Source organism: Myotis brandtii, unplaced genomic scaffold, assembly GCF_000412655.1.
Source record: "Myotis brandtii unplaced genomic scaffold, ASM41265v1 scaffold297, whole genome shotgun sequence".
Taxonomy (NCBI): Eukaryota; Metazoa; Chordata; class Mammalia; order Chiroptera; family Vespertilionidae; genus Myotis; species Myotis brandtii.
In genome coordinates, this window is record NW_005361351.1 from 612,360 (window position 1) to 628,432 (window position 16,073).

Consider the following 16,073-nt stretch of genomic DNA (forward strand, 5'->3'; position numbering starts at 1 on the left):
TACATGCCCTTGACTGGAATCGAACCTGGGACCTTTCAGTCCACAGGCCTATGCTCTATCCACTGAGCCAAACCGGTTATGGCTAAAATTATTTTATTGAAATTAGAAAACATAAGCAGAAAGGAAATAAAATTTATGTAATCAGAATTCACCATCTAGAATTATAGTTAATATATTTTGATGTATAACCTGCCAGGCTATATATATATATATTTATTTATTTATTTTTTTTTAATTTTCTCCCCAGTCATGTTTTTCAACTGATAGACTATGAGCATTTGTGTGTGTGTGTGTGTGTGTGTGAGAGAGAGAGAGAGAGAGAACACGAGAGAGCTCATCTGTGTTTATGTGATAAATCTCATTGTATACTTCTTGAAGCATATTATGGGGATAAAGGGAATGATGGAATGATTTCTTTTTTTTTAACTAAATATATTTATTGATTTCAGAGAGGAAGGGAGAAGGAAAGAGAGATAGAAACATCAATGATGAGAGAGAATCATTGATCAGCTGGCTCCTGCACACCCCCTACTGGGGATCGAGCCCGCAACCCAGGCATGTGCCCTCGCTGGAATCGAACCTGGGACCCTTCAGTCCGCAGGCCGACACTCTATCCACTGAGCCAAGCCGGCCAGGGCAGAATGATTTCTTAAGGCTTTCCCTTTATATTGCTAATCACCATTAGATTGTGAGACTTCCCCTTTCCCAGTACCTTTACCAAAACCCAGATATCATTCATTTTATTTTTTGTCATTTTGTTGTACTAAAAGACAAAATAATTGATTTTAAAAATCTATTTATTAGAAGGTGAAATGATTTCTAGATGTTTATTGGCTTTTATATTCTTTTTTTATTTATTAATCATCACATGAGGGTTTTTTCCCCCCATTACTTTTTCAGAGAGAGTGAAACGAGGTGGGGGGGCGGGGGAGAGAAACACCAATGTGTGACACATCTAATGATTGCCTCTTGCACGCTCGCCTATGGCTGGGGAGGGAACCCAAAACCCAGGAATGTGCCCTTGACTGGGAATCGAACCCGTGACCCTTTGGTGTGCAGGCCGACGCTCTAACTGTAGAGCTACACCAGCCAGGGTGGCTTTTGTATTCTTTTATTATTATTGTTGTTATTGTTTTTTATTTATTTCAGAGAGGAAGGGAGGGGGAGAGATAGAAACATCAATAAAGAGAGAGAATCATTGATTGGCTGCCTCCTGCATGCCTCCTACTGGGGATCGAGCCTGCAACCCCTGTATGTGCCCTTGATCGGAATCAAACCTGAGACCCTTCAGTCTGCAAGCCGACGCTTTATCCACTGAGCCAAACCAGCTACGGTGGTTTTTGTATTTTTTAGTGAACTGTTTTAGCCTTGTGCTTTTGCATATTTTTCTGTTGAGGTTTTGTGTTTTTTCTTATTGTTGTAAAGTGCTCTTTATAAAGGCTATACTCTTTTTTTTTAAAAATATGTTTTATTGATTTTTTACAGAGAGGAAGGGAGAGGGATAGAAAGCTAGAAACATCTATGAGAGAGAAACTTCGATCAGCTGCCTCCTGCACGCCCCCTACTGGGGATGTGCCCGCAACCAAGGTACATGCCTTTGACCTGAATCGAACCCGGGACCCTTCAGTCCGCAGGCCGACGCTCTATCCACTGAGCCAAACCAGTCAGGGCAAGGCTATACTCTTTAAAAATATGTTTAAAATACCTTTTCCAGTTTGTGATTGGCCTTTTACATTACTGTTGTATTTTGTGTGTGTGTGTGCAAAAGCTTTTAAATTTCATGTAGTCATATAGGTTGATCTTTCTTTCATTGTCGTGATTTGGAAGGGTATGCTTAAAATTTTTCTACCTCAAGGTTATATAATAGTAATACTTTAAAATAGTTTTACAGTTTCCTTTTTTTCACCTATTTTCTATGTAAATTACCGATTTTATTATCCTGTTCTTTGAGAAGTAGAGATTGAAATTTATTTTTTTTATCAAAATGGTGAGTCATTTGTCCCTCAGCACCATTTATTTTTTCCACTTTGATTTAAACTTTTATGATATGTTAAATTCTTATATGTGGGGTCTGTATTGTTTTTGACTGATATGTGGACTAACCAATATAATTGTACAATGCACTTTAATATCTGGCTGCATAATGCTCTTGTCATTATTTCTTGTTTTCAAAGAAAACCTTTTTATTTTGACTGCTTTAGTGTGCTTTTCAAATGAGTTTTAAAATAATTTTATTTCTAAAAGAAGTTTGCTATTTTTAGCATACCAGAATTTCTTTGGTTTCTAGGTAGGTAATATTTTAATTGTATGCCTGTCTTCCCACCCTCCCATTTATTTATTTATTTTGCTTTTTTGTTTTTTGCTTTTTTTTAAATCTGAAATTAATGTTTGTTTTATTAATATAAATTGACATAGAAACTGTAAAGCATAAATTCCTGAAAATTTTTGCCTTTGATTTGCCTCTCTTTAAAATATAACACGAACTTTAAAGTAACCCAACCTATTTCAGTAGTATTATAATTGTAACCTCATACCTGTAATAATTGTGTAGCTTTTACAAAAGCAAGTTAATGAAGTTATTAACCTTGAAGTTGTACATTAAAAAATACTTCTAAATATGCTAACAAATAGGTATGCATTCTGATTGTCTCATTTAAAATATGGCTTTGGAGACTTTTTGTAGGAGTTATTGGACAATGCTAACAAATTATGAAGCCATTAATATTGGTAAATGTATTTTCTGCTAGTTTTTAAGGGTAGTAGGATATTAATTATAATTTGAATTGTGTGACTTTTATAGGTCAGCTGGTTAAGATGCTACTTTATACAGAAGTCACTCGTTATCTGGATTTCAAAGTGACTGAAGGGAGCTTTGTCTATAAGGGAGGAAAAATTTACAAGGTTCCTTCCACTGAAGCAGAAGCCCTGGCATCTAGTAAGTAATTTTATTTTTTCAGAATGTTAAGGTTTCACAATGGAAAATGACTCTTAGAGATTAAATTTAATATCCGTTACATCAACCCTCATCCACTCATTCGATCAAAAAATATTTATTGAATGTGTATTACATGCCAGACACTATTCTGGGCAGTTGAGAATACCTTAATGAACAGAATGTTCAAATTTTTCTGTTCTTTTTGACATTTAAAGAGAGTTTAAATGACCATCTCTATATCATGACCATCTCTATGTCTAGGTCTAGTAGTGCTCTTTTCATAATAATAATTCATAAGAGCAGTTGGTTTTTTGTGTTTCCTGTGTGTTAGCCTCTGTGCTAAATAAACACTTCACATTCATTTTCTTACTTGGCTTTTAAAACACCTTTATGAAGTAAGTTTTCCATTTTATAGATAAGAAAATTCAGGCCTAAAATCACATAAGTGATTTAAGTAGCAGGATGGGAATTGAAACCCTGGAGGGATTGCTCCAAAGCCTGTGTTCTTAACCGTATTAAGCTGACCTCCTAGAGTCTAGGTCCTAGGACTTAGACTATATTGTCCAACCTGTTGAAAAAGAAAAGAACTCTGATCTGGCGAAACCCATCTTCTAAGTTGGTGCTGTTGCCATTCTCCAAAATCTCTCTTTTTAGGAATTTCTAGTGAGTATGGTGTGATTTTATTCTCTGCCCTAAATTATTTCCTCCACTGGCTCAACCAAAGATTCCTGGTTAACATTTTCTGTTTTGATCTCTTAAATAGCAAACACCCCTAGAAAGGACCTCTGTTCTTTAGGGTGTTCTAGTTGTTGTACAGAGCAGTTTAAGAAAGGACAAATTTGTATAACTAAGGAGTAGATGAGTTTTATATACTAGATGTTTTAGAAGTTTAGAGGAGGGAAAGGTTTGGGAGAATAGGAAAAGGATCGATAAATTCTCCAGTAATTTTATTTTGGCATAAATGTGGAAAAGTTTTCTTATTTATTTTGGCAGTTTTTCCTAACTCCATTTATTTACTTCTTGCTATTAGGGGAGAAAATATTGGGCCTAAAATGTTGAAAGACACTATAGCTGGATAGTAAAAAAAAATCCACTAATAGTTTTGCTAGGTTAGAATTGACAATTGGGAAAGGAAGGGAATGGCTCCAAATTAAATTGAAGGGAGTTAGTGGTGTAATCATGGGTTAGAAATTATTTTAAATCCTTTTTTTTTAAACATATTTTTAATGATTTCAGAGAGAAAGGGAGAGGGAGAGATAGAAACATCGATGATGAAAGAGAATCATTGATCGGCTGCCTCCCACACTCCCCATAGTGTGAGCCCACAACCCAGGCATGTCCCCTGAGCAGGAATCGAACCGTGACCTCCTGGTTCATAGGTTTACACTCAACCACTGAGCAACACTGGCCAGGCTGTCTTCCATATATATAAAAGCCTAATATGCAAATTGTCCTCTCGAGAGTTTGACCGGGAGACTGGGAGTATGGTCGCTTGCTATGACATATGCTAACCACCAGGGGGCAGCATGGAATGAAGGAAGGCCCCAGCTGGCAGCTGTAAGGCCCCAATTGGCTCTGATTGCCAGCCAGGCCTAGGGACCCTACCCGTGCACAATTTTGTGCACCTGGCCTCTAGTTTTAAATATTTTAAAGATCCCTAGTGGGGGTATGCGGAAAGCAGCTAATTGCTGATTCTCTCTGATTGATGTTTCTATCTCTCCCTTTCCCTTCTTCTCTGAAATCAATTAAAAAATATATTAAAAAATATAATAAAATATGACAGTGAGTATAATTGCATAAAGTGTTTTCATAGAACTAGGAATGCAAGAGGTTGAATACATTCCTTTTAAACAAAGTTTGTGCTTTTTATTTTTTATTACCTTTGAGCTCTTACCTATGGATTTATTTTAAAATATATTTTTATTGATTTCAGAGAGGAAGGGAGAGAGAAAGACAAAAACATCAGTGATGAGAGAGAATCACTGATAGACTGCCTCCAGCATGCCCCACACTAGGGATTGAGCCTGTAACCCGTCCAAGTGCCCTGATCAGAAATCGAACTGTGACTCCTGGTTTTAGGTCGACCCTCAACCACTGAGTCACTCTGGCTGGGCTTAATGTATATATTTTTAAGTTAGGTTTATTGAGGTATAATTTATATACAGTAGAATTTACCTGTTTTTTTAGAATATAGTTTGATGAATTTTTACCATATCACTACCTTATCAGCAGCTGTTTTTATATTAGTGGATAGAGTTTTGAAGTCAATGGTGGCAAGGAAATTCTAGACAAAGTTAGTGAATGAGATAAGGAAAAGTGTCGAGGTAGGGAAGTTCAAGAGAAATGTAAAATAAAAGAGAAAGATATGAATAAATTACTTTATAGTTTTAACTGGAGGCCCAGTATATGGATTTGTGCACCAGTGGGGTCCCTCGACCTGGCCTGCGGAATCAGGCCAAAATTGGCTCTCTGACATCCCGAGGGGGTCCTGGATTGTGAGAGGGAGCAGCCAGGCCAAGGGACCCCACTGGTACACCATTGGGGCTGGGGAGAGACGCGGGATGTTGGCCAGCTGGGGAGGAACCATGGGAGGGCTCCAGGGCATGTCCGGCTCGTCTCGCCAGCCGGACCCCAGCAGCAAGCTAACCTACTGGTCAGAGCGTCTGCCCCCAATGGTCAGTGCACGTCATAGCGACTGGTTGACCGGTCGACCGTCTGCCCCCTGGTGGTCAGTGCATGTCATAGCAAGCGATTGAGCGACCTTAGCATATCATTAGCATATTACGCTTTGGTTGGTTGAATGGCTGACCAGTTGACCGGACACTTAGCATATTAGGCTTTTATTGTATAGGATTATAGCTTACATTTACTGAACATGTTTGCCAGCATACATGTACTGTATGCTGTAACACACTCTGTGTGTTATCTAATTTTAGTTTATGTAGTCCTTTATTACAAACCTGTGAGATGTGGGTGCTATTATTTTTTACAGATGGGAAAACAGATATAGCGATGTGAAAGAAAAGCCCAAAGTAGCATAACTTCTGACTGGTAGAACTGGCTGGAAGTCAGATTTATCTGACTCAAGAACCCCCCATAGTTGTAACTACTGTACTATATATAGTATATACAGCTTTTAAAAATATTTTAACTGTTATGTACCATCTGATTCTTTTTTCTTCATGGTAAACATTTCTAGTTTCTGTGATTGTTTCTCATATAATATGCTATCTTGATCTCTTATACACTTTTTTTGTAAATTCTCTGATTTGCCAAGATGATCCTATCCTATATAATAAAAGGCTAATATGCAAACCAACTGAACGGTGGAACGACTGGTCGCTATGACATGCACTGACCACCAGGGGGCAGACACTCAATGCTGGAGCTGTCCCCTGGTGGTCAGTGCGCTCCTACAGGGGGAGCACTGCTCAGCCAGAAGCCCTGAGCTGGGCTCATGGCTGACGAGTGCAGCCACGGTGGTGGGAGCCTCTCCTGCCTCCGCGGCAGCGCTAAGGATATTCGACTGCTCGGGCTGAGGTACCCCCCTCCCCCTAGTGCACAATTTTCATACACTGGGCCTCTAGTGTATAATAATAGTATTGCAAACAGACCAGACATAGTACTCCAAATGTTGTCTGCTCTGTGTCAGTGGGACTATTACTTTCCTAGGACAATATACTTCTATTAATGTAGCCCGTTACCATTGCTTTTTTTTTCAGATCTGTAGACACTCTTGGTTCTCGTGATAGATAGATAGTTCATGATGCCAGCTAAAAAGCCAAGGTTCCAGTAAATAATTTGTTGCTTGGTCAGATGTTATTTTTGTGAAATCAATGAGAAATATATATGACGTCTACAGAATGTTGAACACAATTAGTATGTTCAGAAATGTTTTGAGAAGTTTTCATGAATAGCTTCGAAAAGCTAAATCTTTAGCTTGTTTATTTATTCTTATTCTTACTGCTGTGAGGCATCTATTTATCTGGAACACCTTGGCATCAAATCACCTTTGATATCACAGATCTAAGTGAATCCCAGGGCTTGTAGCGGTCTGAGGTAGCTGTGCTTGCTGCACCTCTAATTCTACAATTAGAATTCTATATTGTGTGCCATATCTTAGTTTTTTTATGATACTGATTCTACCCTAATTTTTTAAAAATATATTTTATTGATTTTTTACAGAGAGGAAGGGAGAGAGACAGAGAGTTAGAAACATTGATGAGAGAGAAACATCGATCAGCTGCCTCCTGCATATCTCCTACTGGGGATGTGCCCGCAACCCAGGTACATGCCCTTGACTGGAATCGAACCTGGGACCTTTCAGTCCGCAGGCTGACGCTCTATCCACTGAGCCAAACCGGCTTCGGCGAATTTTTAAAATTCTATGGTTACATCCTAGGTAATTGAAAAGCTTTTATCTATTCTCAGTGAAACTACTCTGGATTTTGTAGTTTTTTTTTATGTTTTAAAAGTTTTGGTGTGTTTTTTTTGGTAAGTAAACTTCATTGTATAAGTGAATGAATGAAAGTCAAACCTATTTCAAATGAAAGTAAGACACTAAGGGGACTAATTCTAAAAAAAATTTTTTTTTAATTTTTTAATATAATTTTAATATTTTTGTTTTTATGTGGTATACCTAATATAAGAATAAGTCAACTTCTTTTATATTTGCTCCCATAAGATTATATGGATTGAATGTTTATTGAGCCCTTGCTATGTGCCAGGTACTCTTCTGGGTTTGGGAGTAGGGAGGGTTCAACAGAAAGAAAAAAGTAAACAAAAATTGCTTCCCTAATGGAGTTTACATTAGTAGGAGACAGACTATAAGTAAATAAGGATAAGTCATGATGATAATAATGCTGTATAGAAAGTTGGAACGTGGAGGGAGTATGGGGGGTACAGTTTTATTTTATTATTATTTTTTAAAATATATTTCTTTATTGATTTCAGAGAGGAAGGGAGAAGGAGAGAGAGATAGAAACATCAAAGATGAGAGAGAATCATTGATTGGCTGCCTCCTGCACACCCCACACTGGGGATCGAGCTTGCAACCCAGGCATGTGCCCTTGGCCGGAATCGAACCTGGGACCCTTCAGTCTGCAGGCCGATGCTCTATCCACTGAGTCAAGCTGGCTAGGGCAGGGAGGTACAGTTTTAAATAGGAAGGCATCATTATAGAAGCAGCTGTTATAAAAATTATACAGTAGGAAATATTATTTTAACTCTTTCAATTATGACTTTCAGGATGAGCACTGGATCTCTAAAATGTTTGTAATCACGGTGGTTTTGATGCCATACTGCTAGTAATGGATATCACTAGTTGGCACCATGCATGACACCATGGAAGGGGCGGAGAAGCTGCTGGAGCACCTCTGCTTGGCTGTGAAACAGTGTCACCAGCCATAATGATGAGGGGAGGGAGGGAACGAAAAAAGAGGAAATGGAGAGGAATTTAAGAAGACACTAGGATTTTTATTCTGGTTTTTAAAAAAAGTTACGCAGTAATCCCCAATAAGCTGTTGGTGGTAGCTGTAGGTTCCAACAGGCAGCTTCCACCAGAATATATACCTGATATATAAGCGCATTACAGTGGTGACTCATGTTTCTTTTTTAGTCTTTCACCCAATACCAGACAATTAAACTTGGGTCTTAACTATGGTGCTGATGTGGTGATAGAATATTTCTTTTTAGCGTTATGTCTTTACTGTGTATGCATTCTCTCCATTTTTAAAGGTAGGTTGTAAAATATGTAGTCAGCTGTCACTAATAGCCTTATAATCATTTATAAATTTTTTAAATTGATTTTAGAGAGAGAGAAAGAGAGAAGAGAGAGAAAGAAAAAAAACACACCAATTTGTTGTTCCACTTACGCATTTATTGGTTGATTTTTTTATGTGCTATGACCTGGGATCAAACACGCAAGTTGGCATATCTGGAAGATGCTCTAACCGACTGAACTACCCGGTCAGGTTATGATCATTTGAATTTTCAGTTTTGTTGGTTTCAGTTATAGTCTTGGGAAAGAATGTTAAAAATATCAAAACATTAAATTGTCAACAGATAAAAAAGAAACACTTGAGAATTTGTTATTTTTAAAGCTGTTGTTTTTGGAAGTAGCTGTACAGTTTAGGAAAGGGGGTAAAAGATTGTAAAACCAGAAAGTTTTCTGTTTCTTTGCCCTTGTCTTTCTGCTTGTTGTATACTAGTAGTAGTAACTGACTAATAGGAATGTCTGAGGGTTTATTATGTGGTCATTTATAGCTGTATAATGAACTACTTCTTATTGTATAAAGCAGTAAACTGATGATTTAGGACTTCATTAAAGTGACTAGCAGCATAATCAACATCTAAATACAGATAAGAAGAGGAAGAGTATTCAGAATTTTAGGCAGTTGGCCGAGTATCAGAGTTGTTAAAAGAACATTCAGCTGGATGCCTTCGTGAATAGTTTTTGCAAAGTCATCTTGACCTTGTACCTAATAAGAAACATAATTAGAAATACTACATTTAATTAAGTACTGGTTGTTACTGTACTTTAAAATTGAAGACCATACTGATCTGTTATAATTATGTCAGTTTATTTTAAAGTTGTCCAAACACTCATATCTTAACCATTTGTACGCCATAAGAGTCTATAGAGGCAAGTGGCGGACCTTTTTTAATTAAATTCAAAATAGCGTGGCAGTTAACTGGTTAAATTGCACACTGTGTTAGAAGAGCCTCAAATAATAACATGGCAAATTTAAACTTTTCCTTTCATACTTTCTTTTCTCCAGTGTTCTATTGTGAGTGTGTGCTTTTTGAAAAATTATCTTTTAGGCTTAATGGGGCTGTTTGAAAAACGTCGCTTCAGAAAATTCCTAGTATATGTTGCCAACTTCGATGAAAATGATGCTAGAACTTTTGAGGGCATTGATCCTAAGAAGACTGCAATGCGAGAGGTGTATAAGAAATTTGATCTGGGCCAAGATGTTATAGATTTTACTGGTCATGCCCTGGCACTTTACAGAACTGATGAGTAAGTTTCCTGGTTTTTAGATTTATATATTGTTTGGAATGCTAACTGAATTTCCTACTTCTCCAATGTGGAAATTCTAGCTAAACAAATATATAGCCATGTCATACACGGAAAGAAGAGGTTCTAGTTGCAAATTAATGTTAGAACCTTTTAAGTAAAATGCAAAGGTAATAAGTTGAAATCACTGCAGAAATAGATTTTAAATTGAACACAAGAATGAAAACCGAAGCCTCTGGTAATATTTATTTCCTCTTCTCCAGCTATTTAGATCAACCATGTAGTGAAACCATTAATAGGATTAAACTTTACAGTGAGTCTTTGGCAAGATATGGCAAAAGCCCATACCTTTATCCACTGTATGGCCTTGGAGAACTCCCACAAGGATTTGCAAGGTAAGAACCCATATTTATCCTATTTGCTAAAACCCCACTGATTCTGAACTTCATCTCCCACAGAAGTACTAGTGTATGAGATACGGTTGTAAAAAATGAGACAAGATATGCCTGTGAATAATGAGATGCTTTTTATTTTTGAAGTAAAATTCACATACAACGAAATCACAGATCTACAGTAAAAATGTTGAGTTTGATACATGTATAAACTTGCGTAATAAAAACTCCAGAATCAAGATAACATTTTTCTCATTCCAGAAAGTTCCCTCGTATCATCTCATAATCACCCCTCCCAAACCATAACAATTATGTTTGTAATTTCTATCACTATAAAATACTTTTGCCTGTTTTTGAAGTTTATATAAAGGGGATAATATAGTATGTACTCATTTGTGTCTGACCTTTGATTAATATTTTTGAGATCCATTTATGTTGATACACATGCTGGTGGTAGTTCATTTATAGTAAAAAGTATTGAGTAGTATTCCATTATGTGAATATCCCCCCTTTTCTCTTATGGATACTTGAGAGAGTGATTGTACCACTTTATACTCAGCAATGCCTGAGAATTTTAGTTGCTCCATATGTTTGTCAACATTTGTGTTGTCAGTCTTTTTTTTTTTTTTTAAATTGTTTTATTGCTTAAAGTATTACAAAGGGTATTACATATGTCCCCCCCCCCTCCCCCCTTGACAATCCCCTGGGTGTTGTCAGTCTTTAATTGAAACTACCCAGTAGGTGTGAAATAGTATCTCATTATGGTTTTAATTTACATTTCTTAAGGACTAATATTGATCACCTTTTCATGAGGTTGTTGGCTGTTAGTATAATTTTGTGGTGTGATTGTTTATGTCTTCTGTACATTTTTAAAGATTGGTTGTCTTTGTGATTTGTAGATCTTGATGTATCCTGACAGCAAGTCTTTTGTCAGATATATATGCATTATAAATGTTTTCTCCCAATCTGTGGCAGAAGCTTTACATTTTTATGTTGTATCTTTTAAAAAAAAATATTTTTTTGTTGATTTCCAGAGGAAGGGAGAGGGAGAGAGAGAAACATCAATGACGAGAGAGAATCATTGTTCAGCTGCCTCCTGCATACCCCACACTGGGGATCGAGCCCACAACCCAGGCATGTGCCCTGACTGGAAATTGAACCTTCCTTCCTCTCCTGGTTCATGTCAATGCTCAACCACTGAGCCATGCTGGGCTCTTTTTTTTTTTTTTCCCAATGTTTAGTGCTTTTGGGGTCCTAAGAAAACTCAAGAGCATAAAGATGTTCTCCTATGTCTTTTTCTAAAAGCTTTATAGTTTTAGCTTTCTGTTTCAATCTGTGGTTCATCTTGAAATAATAGTGTATGGGGTGAGGTAGGGCTCAAAGTTCACTTTTTTCATACCGATAGTTGTTCTAGCACCATTTGTTGGAAAGATTTCTTTTTCTAGTTGTCTTGGTGCCTTTGCAGAAAATCGTTTGACCATATATGTGTCTTTTGTTCCAGTGATCTATTTAATTTCCCTATGCCATTACCACACTGTCTTGAATTATAGTTTTATAGTAAGTCTTGAAATCACGTAATGCAAGTCCTCACCTTTGTTCTTTTTCAAAATGTTTTGGCTATTTGAGGTCCTTTGTATTTCCAAATACATTTTAGAACAGGTTGACAATTTCTAGAAAAAGTGCTTGCTGGGATTTTAATTAGGATGAATTAAATCTGTATAGATCAGGAGGGTAGTAAAGAATAAAGGGGACTAAATATGGTGATGGGAGATGATTTGACTTTGGGTGGTCACAATGCAATATACAGATTATGTATCATAAAAATGTACACTTAAAACCTATATGATCTTACTAACCACTGTCATCCAATAAATTTAATAAAAAAAATCTATAGATCAATTTGGGGGAGAATTATCTTAATAATACTGAGTTTTCCAATGCATGAATTTGCTCTCTTCATATATTTAGGTTTTCTTTGTCTCAGCAGTGTCTTGTAGCTTCATTGTAGAGATCTAGCATTTTTTTTGTTCAAATTTATTCGTAAGTGTGGTTATTTTGATGTTGCTTTTAATGAAAGTTTGTTTTCAGAGTTGTTTGGTGCTAATATACAGAAATATAATTGATTTATGTATACTGACCTTATATCTAGTTTTTATAGATTTCTTAGGATTTTCCTTGTACACAGTTATCTCATCTTTGAACAGAGAGATTAGCTTCTTCTTTTACAACCTTTTTGTTCCTCCTTTTCTCCCCCCACCTTTATGCACTGGCTAGGACTGATAGAAAAATGATGAATAGAAGTTGTGAGAATGGACACTCTTGTTTTATTCCAAGTCTTAAGAGAAATGTTTTCAAAATTTTATTATTAAATGTTATTTTCTAGATGGTTTTATTAGATTAAAAATTTTTGTATTTGTATCTTGCTGAGAGTTTTTATTATGAAGGGGTGTTGACATTGAGTTAATAATGCAGAGTGGGAGGGAGGGGGAGAAAGAGTGAGAAACTTTGATGTGAGAGAGACATTGAGAGAGAGACATAGAGAGAGAGAGAAACTTTGATGTGAGAGAGAGACATATTGATTGGTTGCTTCCCCAGTGCAACCCAACCAGAGCTGGGGATCGAACCTGCAACCCAGGTTCGGATTACCCTTGACTGGAAATTGAACCCAGGATCCTTCAGTGCTTGGGCTGATCCTGTAACCACTGAGAAACACTGATCAGGGCTATCCCTTTAAATTTTTAAAATTTAGTTTGTGTGCGTGTATGCATTTGTGTATGTTAGATGTCACTACTAGTTTGTGTATATATAGTGGTTTTTTCTTTTAGCTATTTTCAAATATTTTCTTTGGGTTATGGCAGTTTCACTAGGATTTGTCTAGGTGTGGTTTTGCTTCACATTTGCTAAAGTGCTTGAATGTGTAAGTTCATTTTTTATATCAAATTGGTAATTTTTAAATCACTATCCTCTTTAGATATTTCATCCCATATTCTCTTCTCTTCTTCCGAGACACCAATTATTTGTACGTTAGATGCTTGGTGTTATTCCATAGGTCATTGAGGCTCTGCTCATTTAAAAAAAAACACACATTTTTATATGTTGATTTTTATTTCTTTAAATATATTTTTATTGATTTTAGAGGAGGGAGAGAGAGATAGAAACATCAGTGATAGAGAATCATTGATCGGCTGCCTACTGTATACCCCTTACTGGGGATGGAGCTTGCAACCTTGGGCATGTGGCCTGACCGGGAATTGAACCTTGACCTTCTGGTTTGTAGGGAGAGAGAGAGAGAGAGAGTTCATGGGGGGGGGAGGAGAGAAACATCAGTTTTTTTGTTCCAGCCATATATGCATTCATTGGTTGATTCTTGTATGAGCCTACACTGGGATCGAACAACCTTGGCATATCGAGAGAATGCTCTAGTCAACTGAGCTACTTGGCCAGCACTGCTCATTTTTTTGTCTATTTTTTCCCTCTCCTTACTTCATTGGATAATGCCTGTTCATTTGTCTTCAAGTTCATTGACTCTTGTTTCTGTTATTTCCAATAGGCTGATAATCCCATTCAGTGAGTTTTAATTTTTTTTAATATTATACTTTGTAGATCTAGAATTTCTATTTTCAAATACAGTTTTAATTTATCTTGTGAGATGCTGTGTAACTCATTTTGACTCTCCTATATTTATAACATTCTTGAACATGTATCCTTGAACAAGGATGTTTGCAAATTTTCTTGTTTTGTTTTGTTAGTCCTCAACTGAGGATATTTTTTTCAATTGATTTTTAGAGAGAATGAGAGGGAGGGAGAGAGAGGGGAGAGTGAAAGACAGGGAAACATTGATGTGAAAGAGGTTGCCTCCCACACATGCCCAAACCGGGACCAGGGATTGAACCTGCAACTCAGGTACATGCCCTTCATGAGGAATTGGATCCACAATCCTTTTGTGCACGGGCTGAAACACTAACCATTGAGCTAACCACTGAGCACACTGATCCGGGCATCCTTGATCATATTTCTAATAGTTGTCTTTAACCTTCTGCATTTTTTTAAACATCAGTAATATGGGTGTTTATGTTGATTGCTTATCCTCTTTGGATCACATTTTTTTTTGTTATATCTTATAATTTTTAGCATATACTGGACATATTTACTGGTTCATTGTAGAGATGCTGGAGTCTTTCTCTGAAGAGTATTAATTTCTAAATTGGCAGATAAGTTCACTTTGAATTTTGGAGTTTTGATTTTATGCCTTTTTAAAGGGGGTCTTTTGTCCTTGGCTGACTTATTAGTCCTGGAACAGTAGGTACTAGTGTTTCTGTGGAAAGCCCCGAGTGTCTGCCAAGCTCCTAATTTAATAAGGCAGTTTCAAACTTCAGACTCGTTTGTCCTTATGACCTACAGCTGTAATCTCTGCTCAAGTCTTTTTGCTTTTCAGCTGTTGCTTTTTTGCTGGCTTTCTTGGAGTCTCCCTCATGTGCAAGTACTTCTGGACTTAGCTAAGGATGGAAGAGATTTTACAGCTTTGGTGGCTACTGTTTGTAGGATTCCCCCCCAACCCTCAATTTTCATCTCCATTGACAACCCCAAATTCTGTCCTATGTCATCTTAAGATGATAAGACCACAGGCTTTTTCTTCTGTTATAGCTATTCCGTGTTATAAGGCCTGGGGAGTTCTTTTCCTCAGGGGAAGACTCATCCATGTAAACCACATAAATATTTCATCCAGTTGCCTCCTTCCAAGTTTCCCCCCCCGTTTCTGCCTGCGTTTAGTCACTCTCCGGTGCCTCTTGATAGTTTTATTTATATGCAGGAGGATTGGACACATTTAAGCTATTCTTTCATTATTGGTCTGTTTTTTGTTTTTTTTTTACTTACTATTCATCATTGAATATGATATTTCATTATTTTTTATAATTGATGCTCTAATGACTTTTAAACTAATGCCTTTTGGAAGAAAATTGAGAAGATAAATATTGCTTATAATTAAGATCTAGGAAAGTAGACTTTAGTAGTTGAAACAATTATAAATTACCAATTGTAATTTAATAAATTTTTTAGGCTAAGTGCTATTTATGGAGGTACCTACATGCTGAATAAACCAATTGAAGAAATAATTGTGCAAAATGGAAAAGTGATTGGTGTTAAATCTGAAGGAGAGGTAAAGTAGCATTTACAATTAAAATATACTGTGTTCTTGTAAAGAAAACTTTATTATCTAATAAGTACTTAAATTTGGTATGGACACTTATGCTAGATTTCAGACTACATGGATATCTGATTTCTTATAACAAACTGGTATTCATTATGATTAAGGACTAGTTAATGAGTCTGTGCTTTAAGAATACAGATCAATACTTTGTTTTGTTGATTGTTGCTTCCTCTTGAGACTATAAAATATGGATTATGGATGAGTGCTAAGTGGTATATACTGTGGGTTGATGCCTGTCTCAAATTTATTTAAGTTTAGCTTTGTTAGTACCACTTATAATTTATTTGTTGAAATTGGGCTTATTAGGCAATACTGTTTTGTTATTATAATTTAATAAATTGTTAAATTTTAACAATATATATACTAGAGGCCCGGTGCACAAAAATTTGTGCACTTGGGGGAGTCCCTCATCACGGCCTGTGCCCTCTCGCAGTCTGGGACCCCTCAGGGGGATGTCCACCTGCTGGCTTAGGCCTTCTCCCCAGGGGATCAGGCCTAAGCTGGCAGTCAGACATCCCT

General features: G+C 36.8%; 1 protein-coding gene across 1 annotated transcript in view; it reads left to right on the forward strand.

The window, feature by feature from the left end:
- Nucleotides 1-16,073, forward strand: part of GDI2 (GDP dissociation inhibitor 2) — a 44,271-nt gene that overhangs the window by 20,319 nt on the left and 7,879 nt on the right. Inside the window, exons 4-7 of the mRNA XM_005869505.2 lie at nucleotides 2,801-2,935; nucleotides 9,758-9,956; nucleotides 10,217-10,348; nucleotides 15,404-15,503. Of these exons, the coding sequence (XP_005869567.1) occupies nucleotides 2,801-2,935; nucleotides 9,758-9,956; nucleotides 10,217-10,348; nucleotides 15,404-15,503 (566 nt within the window). The remainder of the gene's footprint in view (nucleotides 1-2,800; nucleotides 2,936-9,757; nucleotides 9,957-10,216; nucleotides 10,349-15,403; nucleotides 15,504-16,073) is intronic.